We start from the raw sequence: 15,691 nt of genomic DNA, 5'->3' as shown, positions 1-15,691 counted from the left end.
TCCCGGGACGTTTAACGTACTGATTTGACTTCCGCTACAGCAGGATTAGGTCAACAGCATTAGGCAGTCCAGGATGATGTCATAGAGCATGATCTAATTCTGTGGCCAGATGACTGAATCATACATTTTCCTTTAATTTGGGGGTTATTAAATGAACAGAGCTCCTCTCTGTGAGTTTTGAAAGAAGACGATTGGTATTCGCCTTAGGTCATTTTCTCGCTTATGGTTCATTTGAATTGCTCTGAGTGAGGAGTAAAATTAGTACTTTGTAGCAGCTTTTTATTGGTTAGCCAGTGTTTCCAATTACCAATTAACCAACACGTCATACTTTATAAGCTAAGTCATGTGGCTGTGCAGGGAGGCCAGTTGTTGGATAAAGCTTAAAATCCTGAACAGATGAGTGGTTTATGAGAGTATTATCATTTCCACTCTGGTCATAAAAAACATGCAAAAATGCCTTGGCTGTAGTGAGGATTGGTGAGAGCAGGTTTTCTACTTCACTTGCTTGTTGAGGGGCAAGTTATGAAAACATAGTAGGAGATTTAATCCCATGGTTAATATATCACCATTATAATCTCGTTTCATGTCAGTGATTGAATATGCATGTACTGTAGTATATCCTCTGAGAGTTATGGCGAATTCAGTTTGGTGCAAAGTGTTGTTGGTGTTCGCTAGGCTTCATTAAAACTGCTGTTCTGCGGCGTGTTCGAGAATGCTCCCATTAGACAGACCTGGGAGCAGTTTTTTATTTATTTGTGTGTGTGTTTGTGGTGAGTTTGTTTGGAAGTTTGTGGCTCTCTCACCTCTACAAATAAATGCAAATTAAGAACAGGAAATGCTCCTGGTTGTGATTTAACTGTGCAACACAGGGCAGGTGTGAAAGTGCACTCTGTGTCTCTGTAATCTCACTTGGAGGCTCCGAACAGTTGTTTCCCTGCATGTTTCCCATCTGCAAACACTCCGTTCCCCCACAAAAATTCACTCCACTTGACTTTTGTGAAATTGTGTTGCTAACTACCACTACAACAAACAAATTATTTTCATTATTGAGTTACCATCTGATCATTTTGGCAATAATTCGATAATGGGTGCAATATGATACAAATCTAGAGTTAAAACATTGAAACATTGACTAAAACTATCAACAGAACAGCAGTAAATTACAATTTTGACGTAATGTCAAAGACATCTATGTATTGTATTGAAGACATATCAATAGATATCAATACTGAGGTTAGCAGGTTAACAAGCAAGCCCAGGCCTGAAAACATCATTCTCCCATGGATCCAAAGCTCCTGTGCTGGCAGGGCAAACATCAACATGCCCCTTATAGGCCGGCTAGCTGCATGGCTAATTGAGGTAACATCACAGCAATACAGCAGTTGGCAACAGTTAGCCATTACTTGGTGATAAGTGGCCCAATTTGTTCGGAGTGTGAATTCAAGGTGGCCAATTCTGACATACACCTTTGATCACTTCTGGTCTATAAAGTGAATTTCACAGAGTGTCTTCAGATTGCATCTTGTCTCCAAAACCAACAGTCCAAAACCTAAAGACTCCAACTGTGCTTGAAATTGCTTGCTTGAAAAATGACTTAAATGATTAATTATAAAATAGTTGCACGTACAGAGGGACATAATAACTGCCATTCCACAGGGTCTTTCAGATTGACTGCAACAGATGACACAACCGGCTGCGAGAAGTATTTTCATCTGAACCCCTTTAATTATGTGGCTCACTTTCTATTTTTTGCCCTAAGAGAGCCCCACCTCAGCCCTCCCTCCCCCACACAGTTGGGACAGTTGTTTGGTAGCTTGCACAGCACCTGTTTTAAAACCCAATTGTTATCCCACGCCCTCTCCGAAGACACTCGCACCTGCTCCTCTCATCCCCACACAGTGCTTGGATAAAGTCTGATGCTCTGTGTGTCTTTCTTGTCAACCATGAATGTATCCCCAACCTGGAATATGCATAGCTTTATTTAGTCACATGCTGTCTCATGTGCTTTGTATGTTCCAGAGTGTGCACCAGTCCATGTCAAAAGAGACAGCAGACTACTGAATGACAACAGGAACAATTTCTGCTTTGTCACTGCAGTGAAGAAAAGGTTATTTGAAACAAAAATGTAAATCCGTTTTTTTTTTTTATGAAAGCGAGCCTCCAAGTATAGTGTGTTTGATGACACCGCAGGTATTCGTGCTCGCAAATAGTGACTGAATTCCAGAATTATATAATGCCCGCTTATTAAAATTCCACTTTTGTGTGTCATTCCACCCTAGAGACCAAATAATATTCTGTCACTCGTTTCTATTTGTAAAACTATACCGCTCTTGTTCGGCTGTTTGTCATAGCGTCATCTGAATCTTAGCATCAGCAAGCCACGCATAGCTCAGACTGGTGTCAGCAATGAGCTCATCCATTCCACTAACAGGAGGTGACATGAGCGAGGCAAACAATAACGCAGAGCTTTCAGGTAGGTCCAGCTTGTTATGTAAAGCCCTCGAGGCCACCGTGTATGTCAAAGCAGACAAAAAACAAGCTCACATTGGCCTGCCCTGTATTGAATCCAGACTGTTTGAGGTGAAGTGTAATGATGTCTTTGTAGCGAGATAAAATGAGTGTCGACCCCGCTGTGTTTCAAAAAGGTTACAGAACATCTGTGAAGGTTTTTACTGTGTATTTATTGGTATTTTCTTATTTACCTCCAATTAGAAAATGACAGAGAAGAATGACCTCAACCAAAACATCCAACTAATCTGTAACGCAATAGTGGTGTTCAAAAGTGACTCAAGATGTACTTTGGCTTAACTTTATTTTTCCATTTGCCTGAAGCACTCACATGAAACAGTTTCTTCTTCTTCGCCTTCTGCTGTTTCTCTTTTGAGGTTTTGCAGTACATCACGATTACAGTGCAGATCCGTCAAATGTCTGGACGTGTAAATGTTTAAATGTAAATGTGTAGTTCCGCCGCTTTCTTGATTCTATGCATTTCTGCATTCGGAGTGTTTAACAAGCCTCTCCACTTGGCAACACAAGGCCATTCAGATGTCGAGCAGACAGGCGAGCAATATACTCCAGGCAGGCTGCATCCCATGATTAAAGTTCCTGTGTGATTAATAAATCACACCACCAAGTCAACAAGGCCTCCAAATAAAGGCTCGAAGGCACCTGACCTGCCGCAGGAATGACATCAGAGGTCAAATGTTAAGCCGCCCTCTCACTGTGATTGATACTTTTGGCGAGAGTAAAAATAAGGTACAGATTTTTTCTGTTATTCAACCTTTGATAGGGGGGAAATTGTTTCCTGCTGCCGGAGCACATATGCCATGTGAGCATATGATGTCACATGATGGCGTGACCTCATCCCTTCATCCACCCGAGCCGGACCGCCACCTGAGGGTGGCTTCAAATTGAACTCAGAGAAAAGCACAATGAAGGCCTTATGGTGCAGTGTAAGTCTGCTTCCCATGCTGAATCACTGACTGTTCTCTGGGCAGCTTTGTTTAATAATAGAATTATTTAATTTTAAATAGCTGAGATTTTAGCCTAATGTCATCAGACTGCTTCCATGCTCAGTGCTAGCATATGTGTAGCAAGTATCATGTTGACCAACTTAGTTTAGCGTGTAAGGAAAAGCACATCTGAGCTCTGATTAAGTTATTTGGTCCCAAAGCAAAGTATTGAAATTACAATCCTGACTCAATAAAAGTTAGGATGCTGTGCAAAACCATAGATGGAAACAGAATGGAGTCATTTGAAAACAAACTGGTTCCCAAGCCCATATTCAGTCATGTGTCGCAAAGTAGGGAACTTCACCAAATTCTTGCTAAATACTTAGCCTTTCCAGGAGGCCCCTTTCATATGCAATTATATTTTTATATTATGATTCTATCACCTGTTACCAATGAACCTGTTAACCTGTGGATTCTTCTGCACAGGTGTTATTGGAGCGTCCCACAACTCTGCCAGTCTTTTGTTGCTCCTGTCCCAACCTGTTGCTGGCATCAAATTCAGAAGAAACATATGTTTACAAAAAGAATTAATTTAATGAGGTAAAGCATTGAATAATAAATTACGTTTGCATTGTTTTCAACTGCATGTGTTATCGCACAACATATCCTCATACACAGATGACTCAATTAGTCGACTGCCAGTCACTCCCAAAAAAAAATACATTAACCGTTCCCAAAACAACATAACCGTTGCAGCCTGTTGGCTGAGGTACAAAAGCCCACAGGCAAGCCATCTAAGGGGAGGTCACTGTCAAGATCAACAGATAGGCATTTATTAAAATGTATGACTTCACAGTTTCACTGGCACTACGCCTACACTCCCTTGTAGTTTTGGTTTCATGTCATTACCAACTTCACAACATTCACAACAAAGTTATAAAAGAGGGTAGCTGGATTAGCATACATATGATCAAGTGGTTGTCTGCTTTAAAGTAATGTTTTGGGACATATGATAACATTTTGGTGGTGATCTAGGCTTGACATCCAACATTAACTGAATTCAAGCACCTACAAGGAGCTTACATCCTTTGTTGATGCTGGCGGCCCCTGTGGTCAAAAGCAGCATGAGCATTAACCACCCACCTGCCCACAGAACAGTTACAAGGGGTAATGGTTGAAAACCCTTGTGTCCTCTGTAGTTCTTGATTGCGTTTAAATTAACAGATGGGACTGGACATTTCCATGTTGCCATCTTGGTGCTGTGGTGATTTCTCTTATGTTCATGTGGGAGTCGTGGATTTATCACAATGGCCACTCCAAGTATCTGATGTAGATAGAAAAGCATAGACACGGTGGTGTTTCGTGCCCCATCATGTAAACTACTGAGCCTTTCAGGGACGCTGGTTTAATACTCAATCAAGCATTAATGAAATAAATTTCATGGCAATCCATCCAATAGTTGCTGAGACATTTCACTATATACTGACCTTACGGTGGTATGTTAAGGAAAAGTCAGCGGATCACCAAAGGTGATGATAGGATACATCCACTGGGGACTATGAATGTCTGTACAAAATTTCCCAACACTCCATCCAATAGTAATCGAGGTATTTCTATCTGGACCAAAGGTGGACCTACAGACCTACAGACAAGCTGACATTACCATTCCTAGAGGCTAGTTTGGCTTAAAGTTGATGTATTCTTTCAATTCCAAAACTTTTCTATTACAGCCAAGAAAAATTAAGCCATTACCAGTGATCCTTGTACTTGTCAAGAACAAATGATCCATTGGATGCCAATCTGTCATCAACCGGCCTCCACTTGAGAAGTACAAACACAAACTAACTGTGAAGTGGATACATTTAAACAACTACAAATTTCCTTTCTGACCTGTTCATTGACTTGACAACATGCCTGAATGTTGACTCTGAATTATCAGCTTGTTTGAAAGCCAGAATCTTTTCATAACATCAAAATGACTGTTTCCCAACTTCTCTGCCTCATGTATTTTTCTAATGTCATGGCCAATCGTTACGTCAGAACGAGATCCCTTTTAGGAGTTCCGAGTCAAAACAAAGGCTGTTTAGTCTTAAACCTGGTCTGACTCCTGCCTTTATAATTTAACTCTTAATGACACAGATTTTCTACCCACAGCTTGTATTCATGATACTTTGCAGCCAAAGTTGGAAGCCGAACAGAACAAACATTACAGGTTGCATGTTTGGATGCTGGATGAGGTTGCCAGTGACCTTTTCAGTTATCAATGTCATTACAGCAGTTAGCTTTCAACAAGACACGACAACTAACATGATGTATAATATCCAAGACATCCAGGAAGGGGGAACATATTGTTTTTTGGAACAATGCTGCTACATTGTTGTAGATTAAAAATATATGCATCATGGCAGACGGTTGAGTTTCATTGCCCCTGCTTGCCTCTTCCTGCTTTGTGACAAACTTGGCACTCAGTCTCTCAAAACAATGAGTACTGACTGACTAAGATGGCATTTTATTGCATGTGATGTCATCCAGTGCTCGGGCATGCTCGGGCTCTTTATGGCTGTGATAAGAGTGGACATGTTTAGAGGAAACGTGAGAAACAGGACTCCCAGGATGAAGTGCCACAGGTGTGTGTGAACGTCAGCTGATAAGCATGCAGTCTCATTAGGTCAAACAGAGCCTCGGGTTAGTGTCAAAACTAGGTGTCAAAACCATCTCAGTGTTAAATCAATGATTAAAGGGTTTGGTAATTTAGCTGACAAGTTGTAATGTTTTTTTATGAGAATCTGATTGAAGTTATGTCATAAACTATGTTGTAACTCGTTCAATAGCCTGGCTGGATACATTTTGGTGAAACCTCAAGAAACCCATGTGGACATGATGCTGGAAATGTCTTTCGTAATGTGTTTATATTTCCCTTTGTCGATAAAACTTCAGCTGTCGTGTTTTTCTGTTCAGGCTCAAATCATTTCATTGTTGAGGCCGTGGATTAGCTCAAGTGGCTGAGGTACAAAAGCCCACAGGCAAGCCATCTGAGAGAGGGTAGGTCATTGTCAAGATGTGGGCTCAGACTTGTGAGCTATGAACAAAGGAATTTATAGCTATTTAGATCAACAGATAAGCATTAATACAAATGTATGACTTCACAGTTCCATTGGCAATATGCCTCCATCGCCTTGTAGTTTGGGTTTCATTGTCAGTCAGAACTTTAATATGGTCCTCATTCTGTTTGGTTCTACTTGAACAGTAACAACTTATGTTCACGCTCATGTCACTTTAAAAAGTTGGCAGAAACTTTATGTTTTGAGATTACATTTTGGAGAAATGACTGAATTTTAGTGGTGATTAAGTCTTGGCATCCAACATGAAACAATACAGTGTTAGTAATAACACTAAAACCAATGAACAGAGATTTGTTTTAAATGACTTTAAGCAGCTATAATAGCTATGATAAACTTTCACGTTGTTCTGATTCTGATACCAATATCAGAAATGCCGAAACTGCCGAAAATGCAGGTATCGGTATAAGCGAGTACATGAGTCTCTGCATCAGTCCAACACCATGTAATTTAAATACGGGACCTTGCTACTTCCCAGTTAGCTCCGTTAGCTCTGCTTAATGTTACACACTGGAAATCGATTCTTTGTCGCTGCTCTAAATGCCAACACAGGGAGCTGCACAGTGCTGCCCCTGGCAACCACTTTTTTTCTTAGTGGAGGAGCTTTAAACACAGCAATTTGAAGAGTATATAGCAGTGAGGCACTGTATCTTTTTGTGACAATGATAGATTACTGACGGGTAACGGGTGGATGGTGAAACAAGATAAATTTTGTTTTAGTGCCGGATTGTACCACAAGACTACAGAGCAGCTTCTGTCCTTAGGCAGTGAAACCCCTCAGTTGACCCTCAGCAGTCCTCCAAAAACTGTTTTAATTCTAGTCAGACCTGGATGAGTCAATATTTAACTATATATTATATTACATATATTTATATTATATTTAAGTGACTATAATCATTATGTAAAAACAACAATCTTCTCGCCGATGGTCTTGTTTACTTTTATATGTCAGTATTCATCAGTATTAAATGAAGACTGTTTCATAACCTGTTTAAAACTCTGCGTATTACATTTAAATTCCATTGATTGATATTCGGTGTAACGACAAGCTGAAGAAGCATCCAGTGTCGGGGTCAAAGCTCTCTCTGTGCCGTCTACTTATCAAAGAGCTGCGGCCAAGCATGCCTGACATAACACACGTCAAGTAAGTATTTTCATCTTCCTATTCCTTTCATATCAGCCGTTTTTTAAAAACTTGACATCCTTTCCCTTTTGATCATGATCCAGAGCAAAAACTCAATCTTATCTGCAGTGAAACTTGACCAGCAGGCCAATCATGCCTTTGAGATGACATAGACCAAGTGGAAAAGTACAGACCCCCTCTGGCTCCCATGCATATTCTGTCTCCTCCGCCGCAGCTATCACTCTCCTTTCATGCGGGCAGCCTCAGTGACATCATCCCTTCAACGAGTCTTCAAAGTCGATTTCACTGACTCCAATAAAATGGAAGATATCTAACAAGGGTGATCACCAACAAGGGCCTGTGGTTAGAAAGCATCAGGACTTTATTATCATCTTGGGAGGCAATGATATCAGCCATTGGGCCAGAACCAGCCTGTCTTTAACAGCCACCATCAAAGGTGCATATAAAGGAAGATGGCACAAATAAAAAGCTTTCAGATCAAGGCTGAGGTCTAGATTATTCGTTACGGATGTGGGCACAAAAGTTCAGCGTTACGCACAAGATGTGAATTACAGCTGTGGGGAGAGAGGACTTCCAGGGTAAACAACATGAGGAAGGTGTTACGGTAGCCTAATCTGAGTTGGTTGGCAGAGGTGGGACACCTGGTTCAAATCTAATCTGACAATGAGCAAACAGTTTTCCATCCTTTATAAATGTTTACTGGCCAAGTGGAAAACAGGGGCCATACTAAAGACTAAAAGACTTAAGGAGTTTCCAGACATTTTTGGTACAATTCACATGGACCTTCACTCAGGAGATTAAGAAAATATTACTCCAAGTGTACCTGTCAACCTTTGGCAGATTACCTGATGCTATGCAAAGTGTCTTGTTCATGGTGTTTCTAGAAACTTGAGTGATGATGCTAAACGAATTACATGTTTTCTGCATATATTTTTCTATTTCTTTTTAAAGACAAAGTTAAAAGAAATAGGCTGTCTATTTCGGAAACGTGTAAGTATCTTTCCTGCTGAGAGTTCTCTGAGACCATAGTGATACCCCTCTCATGTATCTGCTTGAGTTTGAGTAAAGAAGCACCTAGCCTAGCACTAAGACTCATTCAAAAGTTTTAAAATAAGACTACCAGCCCCTGTAAAACTCAAACAATGTGTTAACTAGTGAGTCAGGCTGGCTCTTTTCCTGCTTCCAATCGTTATGCTATGCGAGGCAAATCGCCACCTGGCTCCAGCTCTGTGCTTAGCCTACTCCAATGTGTATTTCTCAAAAATGTCAAAGGACTCCTTTAACAATACTGATTATACCCAAATGAAAAGCAATTGTGTCATGTTTGTGTTAAAATGTGTGTATGGTTGAATTTTATGTTCTGTGTAGCTTTAACAAATGAGTGCTATCCATGGTTTTTACACTGTAGTTAACCCAAAACTAAAAGTAGGTGTCAGAAAACCTTTTAGTTAACCCAAATCAAAATAAAAACTAGAATTTAGGAAAAACAAAAAATAACTAAAATCACATTATGTTCTTACCAAACAAGCTAAAATAAAATTGTTAAATTTGTCAACACAACAAGTGTAAAGAGTCAGTGGTGCATTTATTTAGAGTGGGATGTCTCAACTGCTTCCTCAAGTATTGCTTTTGTATTGTAATATCTATACTGTACTTTTCAAATCTTGTCTCTGACAAATGTACCCTTTAGTATAATAAACAATATTAAAAATAATACTGAAACAGATAAAAAACTAAATGAAAACACAATTGTAAACCATAACAACTAAAAACAAATCTTGAATAACTATGTTTCTATCTCTTGTATGATTTAATGTCATTTAAATTTAATAATGTTTCAAATAGAAGATCTTTCATCTATATACATTTGAATGTTTTGCACATTATTCAAACAATTAAATTGGTAATGAGCATGTTGTATTCTACATCATGCTGTAGGCTACACACACTAAGGAGCAGTCCTCAGTGGGCTCGTTACCTTTACGCAGCGTGACTTGCAAAAACATGTGTGTTTATATTTCCTTTCTGACTAATATCCTAAATTAAAAATAGCCCATATTTCCAAATGTCTCAGTTGAGCACAACCGACATTTTGGCTTATAGCGGTGTCGGGGTAGCACAGTGTACCCACTGCACACATAAAATGTACACTCTTACGGCCACTCACCCAGCAATATGAGGAAATGGCATTTTAAAGTCAGCCAAACCCCTTGAACTCCACCCATCCAGCCTTGTGTGAACACCACCCAGCCTTCGCAGAATATATCTCTGATTTCAAGCTGCAACACATTAAATCTCTTCCTTAGATGACTTCATCATGAAACCAGAGCTCTTTGAAAAGCGCCATTAACAATGTAGACTCCGGGGCCACTTCTGTCACATGGTGCCCTGGCTGCCGTCCCTCTGGTTGAACAGTACTGCTGGCAAAATCATGGCACATTTACTGTTTCTAAATGTTATGTAATTTTACTGCATTGGGTGGCATTTTAGCACAAATTCAAAAAGTGCAGTGTTGAAGTATGCAGTTACTTCAGTTTGCTCATGTCGACTGGAGTTAGTCGCGAGTGGCTAAACTGCCTCCGAGAGCCTTCGAACCAGGTGCTGGGGTCGAGTCAGAGGGCAGCAGAGGGAAGAGTGAGGGTTCCTTTTTTGGGAAAGCTTTCATCGGTGGAAGCAGATTCTCCTCTGCGCCTTGCAAATATTTTCTCTGCTGTCTGCTCTCCTCAGTAATCCTTGCTCCCCCGACACACGCACGCCACCCCTGCCATTCCAATCCATCAGCCAAACATGTGCTCTGTTGAACCCCTGCCACCATCAAGAAGTGGTAGGGGTCATCATCTGCTTGACTGTAATTTGCCCCCACACACTTGTCGTGCCAGCAGTTCTGAGGTTTAAGGAGCATAGCCACAGGGCTGCTCTGTCCCATTCAGCTGAAACCTGTGTGACAACTGCTTCAGGGAAAGAGGAGGCTCGGAGCTGAGGAGACCACTCTCACTCCTGGACTGACAAGCGCTCGCATGAGCCTCTAAAGCTTGTTCTCTCTTTTCAGATCTTACCCTGGATTTTGTTTTTACAAACCTGCTGCCTTTGAAAGACATTTTTTGTCTCGGAATTTTTTGCAGAACACCTCAGGGCTGAATCTGTTCCCCTGCACCTCAGAGTTGAGCTAAGGTAGAGTCATAGTGGGTGTGTGTGTGAGAGTTTGTTTCAGCTGAGGATATTACCTCATAGAAGGATAAGCTGTGATTGAAGAGGTCTGACAGAGGTCTCTCCCTTTGACTCCATTACTCCTCGCCTCTTATCTGAGCAGATTTTCTGTTCGGGTTCAGAGGGGAAGTTTTGACAGCCAGGCTTTACAGCCCCCTCTTCGCTCTGTCGCTCCTGACAGAGAGGGAGAGAGAGAGAGAGACAGAGAGAGAGAGAGAGAGAGAGAGAGAGTGGAGAGGTGGTGACTTCATCCCCTCTCGTAACCAACCCTCCTCTTTTCCCCTCCTTTTTCGAGCTTTTTTTTTTTTTTTTTGCGCTGCACAGTCAGGCAGCATGCCAGCAGTTTTCATCTTGCTGCGGTCCCTGGTTATCAGGCTCCTCAGTAGCAGACTGGCAGGCTCAGTGGCACAGTTCCTCAGGAGAAGCCTCTCTACAGGCGCTGCCCACCTTGGCACGGCACTGCGCCACGTCTGGGACCGCATTCGATCCCAGGAGTCCAAGGAAGCCGTCCTGGGCTGTGTGCTGTGCATTCTCAACATGCACAAGAAGGTGGAGAACTGAGCTCTCCCTCCACTTTCTGCTCAACCCTCCACTTGCCTGATCAACAGAGACAAACAGCACTGGTGAGTGAGGAGAGCGGATAAAGGAATGTGACAGACTTTTCTTAATGCCCATTTGGACCTTTTTTTTCCCCCTATCTGGACAATGTCTGAAAGTATTGTGAGGAAGGTGCAGCCCTTCACCATTGGGACGAGGCTGTCAGTCCCGGCTGTGCCAAAATGCCAGGAGTTTACACAGAGTTATCTACAGAGCCAGAGTCTGGATAACTGCACTCTTCAGCACAACCTGAACTCGCTCTACCTCAGCCGATCGCAGGTCTGTGCACATGGCCCCTGTCTCGTCTCGCCCATCGTCAAGCAAGTAGCCCCCGTCACACACAAACAGGAGGACATGGCAGCCGAGGACCAGCTGAACCAGAACGTCACCTCTCCCTCTGCCGTGTCCAGATCCATCAAGAAGATCACAATCTCTGGGAGTAAGGACAGATCAGAGATGTCAGTGGGACCAGCGCAACTGTCAATCACGGGCTCCACATCTGAAAACAACAATAACAACAACAACATCACCACCAGCACATCAGATCCACATCTGCCCAAGATTGTGGGTGTGAGCTGTGAGAATAAACCCAATTCTCACTTCAAGGTATGGAAACCACTTTCCTCATGCCTGTGTGCAGATAATCACAGAGGGGCCACTTGTGATAATTAAGCAGCACTTTCTTGATTAACAAAATACAATTTTCAAAACCTGTAAAATCATGTTTTAGTTGCACAATGTTTAGGCTGTGTGATAAATCCTTTACTTTTAAACCATTTTTAACAAAAATGCTGTACAAGCAAAGAAAATAAAATGAAGCCTCAGTATAGGAAGAAGACAATTTGCACAATGTTTCAACACAGAGTGAAAATATTAGCAGTAACATACAGACTATACTTGAACAACCCAAATCATTTTTTCACTGCTTTACTCATTAACTAAAATATTTTTGGATTCCTGAGGTTATTAAGCAATCTGTATAACATATTGCTCGGTCAATGTGTTCGCACAAACGGTAAAATCTTGTGTTTTTTAATCGAAAATTCATCGACGTGTTTGTTTTTGAGAGGTCTAGCTAGCTTAAATGTTGAAATGTTTCAAAATGCTTTTACCTGCCGCAGCTGTGCTCGTGCTGCCCGTCTTGCTCCACTCACTCACGGCGTAGTTTTTCAGCACTTTGCTTCTTTCACGTGAATGTTTTAGGTTTTGCTCAGAAAAGACAGCGGCGATGAATTTCCGTCAACGCAGGGACAAATCAAGGTGAAACTGAACGGAGAGAAATCCGTCCAACAGGTAAAATGCTGACTTAAATACGTTGTTAAAAATGTAAAATAGCTAATAGCTTTACATAGCTTCAAATAGCTAACTAGCATTAGGGAGAAAATAACTTTCTGTGTTTCTCTTTCAGTGAATTAACATTTATATCCTAAAGTGTCTTTGAATATCATCCTCGGCTTAAATCATTTTTTTGATATTGAGTGTCTTGTTGAGAGTGATGCTGTTTTTCCATCTTTATTCAGTCTGTAGGAAAACAGTTGTTGTGTTATGAGGCAGTGGGGTCTTTATAGGCAGCTGTGGAGTTGATGGATCTCTTGGAGTTTAGGAAGTGAAGTCATGTGTTGCCGTGTTCAGCCAAACTTAAACAGTTTATTATATTATACATGTGGACCAAAGTTACACAGGGGTGGAAAACGAGTTACGGGAGCGACGTGTCCGTGAACGCCGCACAGATAGCCTGGTTGTTTTCCCTCTTGTTTGACTCTAAATGTGCTTTAAAGAAGCAGAAGAAAAACAGTCAAAGCATATTGTAGGATATTGTTTAAAGTCTATGGGCTGTTGGATTTGGCCTGTCTCTTGTTGAAGTCATCAGTGTGTGTTGTGGATGAAGTGCTGTGTTACAGCAGAGCCTGCTGAGGCAGGGCTCACTGGAAAACATGAGGTCAGGGAAGATGTTAACAAAAGAAAAGGCTCGCTCAAGTCCTCATGGAGGCTGGTTAGAATAACACACTGACACAGCAGTGGCCTCATTTCCCCTTTTTAGGACAAAAAAACTACTGCTCACCTACATCGCCTCTTGTTCTTTAACCAAATCTGCACCTCCTGTCATGTGTTACCCACGCAAATGTCCAAAAAAAAAAAAAAAAAGGGTTATAATTACATGTGCAACAAAGGCAGTGGTGCCTTCAGGTGCTGGAGGGTGAACATGATCTACCACAGTCCTTTAAAGGTGATGTGTTTACATGTGAGGCTGACAGTCAAAAACGTCAGACATCCAGGGATCTGTCCGCTCCTGCTTCCTTCATGTGCCCAGATGTTTCCTGATTGGAGAGCAGCGGCAACGCTCGTCCATTAGTGAAGTTGTGCCAGTCGAGTTCATTTCATCTTACGTAGTGCTGACAGTAGGTTTTTGTTAAGAGGGACCTTGGGGCCAGTTTGACACAAGTTGTATAATGTCTCTTGATGGAAAAAAAAGTGTTATTATTATGAATGGACACATCCCCACATTGTACAGGGACTGCTGTACCCGGTGCTCTTCTAAGTTTTTTTGTTTGTTTGTTTGAGAGGCAAGCATCAGCTGTTTCTAAAGTTTTATATAATATAAAAGGCTAATGTTGCCGTCAAATTGGCATCATGTTTTAAACCCCTGTGCTATCTGTGTTGTATGTTCACCCAGATTTCAGTGCCTGAATCACAGAAGAAAGAAAGCCATGAAGCATCTGCAGCTGGTACGTCCCAGAGTGACTGCTTCACTCAGCGCAACTCGCTCTTCAACAAGGAAGTGCTGCAGGTAAGATGTAGTGAGCAACGATATCAATATGAAGAGCTTTTCACGGTCAGTCAGGGAAAGCTGCACCTTCATCCTGCTTTACTCTGTTCCTTCATATATTTGGAAATTAGTAAAATGTATGTGGAGGGTGTGCTTTTTTTCCACTCCGCTTTTTCGGAATATTTGCTGTGAATCATTTTAAAATGAAGCCAAATGTAAAGTTACCAATCAGAATCTGTCATCTCTTCTGATGTAAAGATGCAAAATGAAGCGAAGCTGGAGTGGAGCTTTATCTCCAAAGTTATGTTGTTACGATGAAATCAGAGTGGAAGCTGCCTGTCGCATGACCCACCGAGGAAGGACAAAATATGTACTGGTTCTTATTTTGTCTCGAGAACTGTATGAGCTGTGTTCGGCTGAGGGAAGAGAGGGAGGGGAAACCGCCACAAGTGAAGCAATTATTTAGGGATGAGATCATTGTTTGGCTCCATCTCTTCACGCCTATGGCCCAGAGAGGCTCAGCCAAGCAGCACAACTGCTTGTGTTATCTCATCGCTGCGTCCACCCCGTCGTACGAGGACATTTTTCAGCGAGTTCGGCTGAGGGACATTTTGTCCAGCAGTTGGCTTTTGTCATCAGACCTCTCAACCAACCCAGTGACAGGCTGCTTACTTCCAGTAATGAGAAATTCATTTTGAATGTGTCAGCTGAAGGAAACACATGATGTATGTATGTGCTGAAAACAGCTCCGTAGCACGTTGTTAATGTTAACAAGCTTAGCAGCCCCTTTGCTCTTAAGTGGAGCTTGCGTATCTGTTGCTTTTGGAGGAAACAGCTTTTTGTATCATAACTGTATTTGAGAACGGACTTTAAATAGCCGGAGGTTTTAGTGCCTGGGGACCTGCTCGTTTTACAGGGATTTGGTTGACTGCTATCGCTGATGAAAATGTGTTATTACTGTATTACATCGCTGTGGAAGTGGAAGTGAGCTTTCCAGAGAGAGACTTTTAATGGCCCCCAATGTTCCGAGCGAGGGGAGCAAAGCAGGTCACCACATGGAGAAGCAAAGCTTCACTGAGGACCATCTGTCTCCGAGGCTGCTCTGCAAAACATCTCGCCTTTCACCATCTCATTTCCATGATAGAGAAATTGGAGAAACATCCACTCCCCCAGTCTTTTTTGGGCCAAGCTGCATTTCTCGTGAGGCGAAAAATTTGGCTTATTGGTAAATACTTTAAATGTATTAAGACATGTGAACTCTGTACTCGTTTTTCAGTTCAAAATGTGTTTCTTTGAAGTTTGTGGAAATCAAAAGCAGGCTGAAAAATATTTCTGCTCACAGATTATTATCACCAAACGTGGCGTTTATTGTGAAGTGTGTTCTGTGTTGACTGCGGGGTTGTAT

General features: G+C 41.7%; 1 protein-coding gene and 1 long non-coding RNA gene across 4 annotated transcripts in view; one reads left to right on the top strand and one right to left on the bottom strand.

The window, feature by feature from the left end:
• Positions 1-11,389: 11,389 nt before the first annotated feature.
• Positions 11,390-12,806, bottom strand: LOC119033950. Its single transcript, XR_005079436.1, has 3 exons — positions 12,632-12,806; positions 11,784-12,018; positions 11,390-11,519 (listed from the first exon to the last, which is right to left on the bottom strand). It is a non-coding gene; the product is annotated as an uncharacterized LOC119033950 (long non-coding RNA).
• LOC119033945 overlaps positions 11,484-15,691 on the top strand; it is a 29,193-nt gene continuing 24,985 nt past the window's right edge. For 2 of the 3 annotated variants that reach the window (XM_037124571.1, XM_037124570.1), the window contains exons 1-3: positions 11,484-12,125; positions 12,723-12,812; positions 14,194-14,307. In XM_037124571.1, coding sequence (XP_036980466.1) covers positions 11,628-12,125; positions 12,723-12,812; positions 14,194-14,307 — 702 coding nt within the window. In that variant the 5' untranslated portion in view covers positions 11,484-11,627. The remainder of the gene's footprint in view (positions 12,126-12,722; positions 12,813-14,193; positions 14,308-15,691) is intronic. The other variant, XM_037124572.1, reaches the window with a different exon arrangement.

This window comes from Acanthopagrus latus, chromosome 15 (assembly GCF_904848185.1).
Source record: "Acanthopagrus latus isolate v.2019 chromosome 15, fAcaLat1.1, whole genome shotgun sequence".
Lineage (NCBI taxonomy): Eukaryota > Metazoa > Chordata > Actinopteri > Spariformes > Sparidae > Acanthopagrus > Acanthopagrus latus.
Note: the sequence above shows the minus strand (reverse complement) of the source record. Positions and strands in the feature narration are given on the sequence as shown.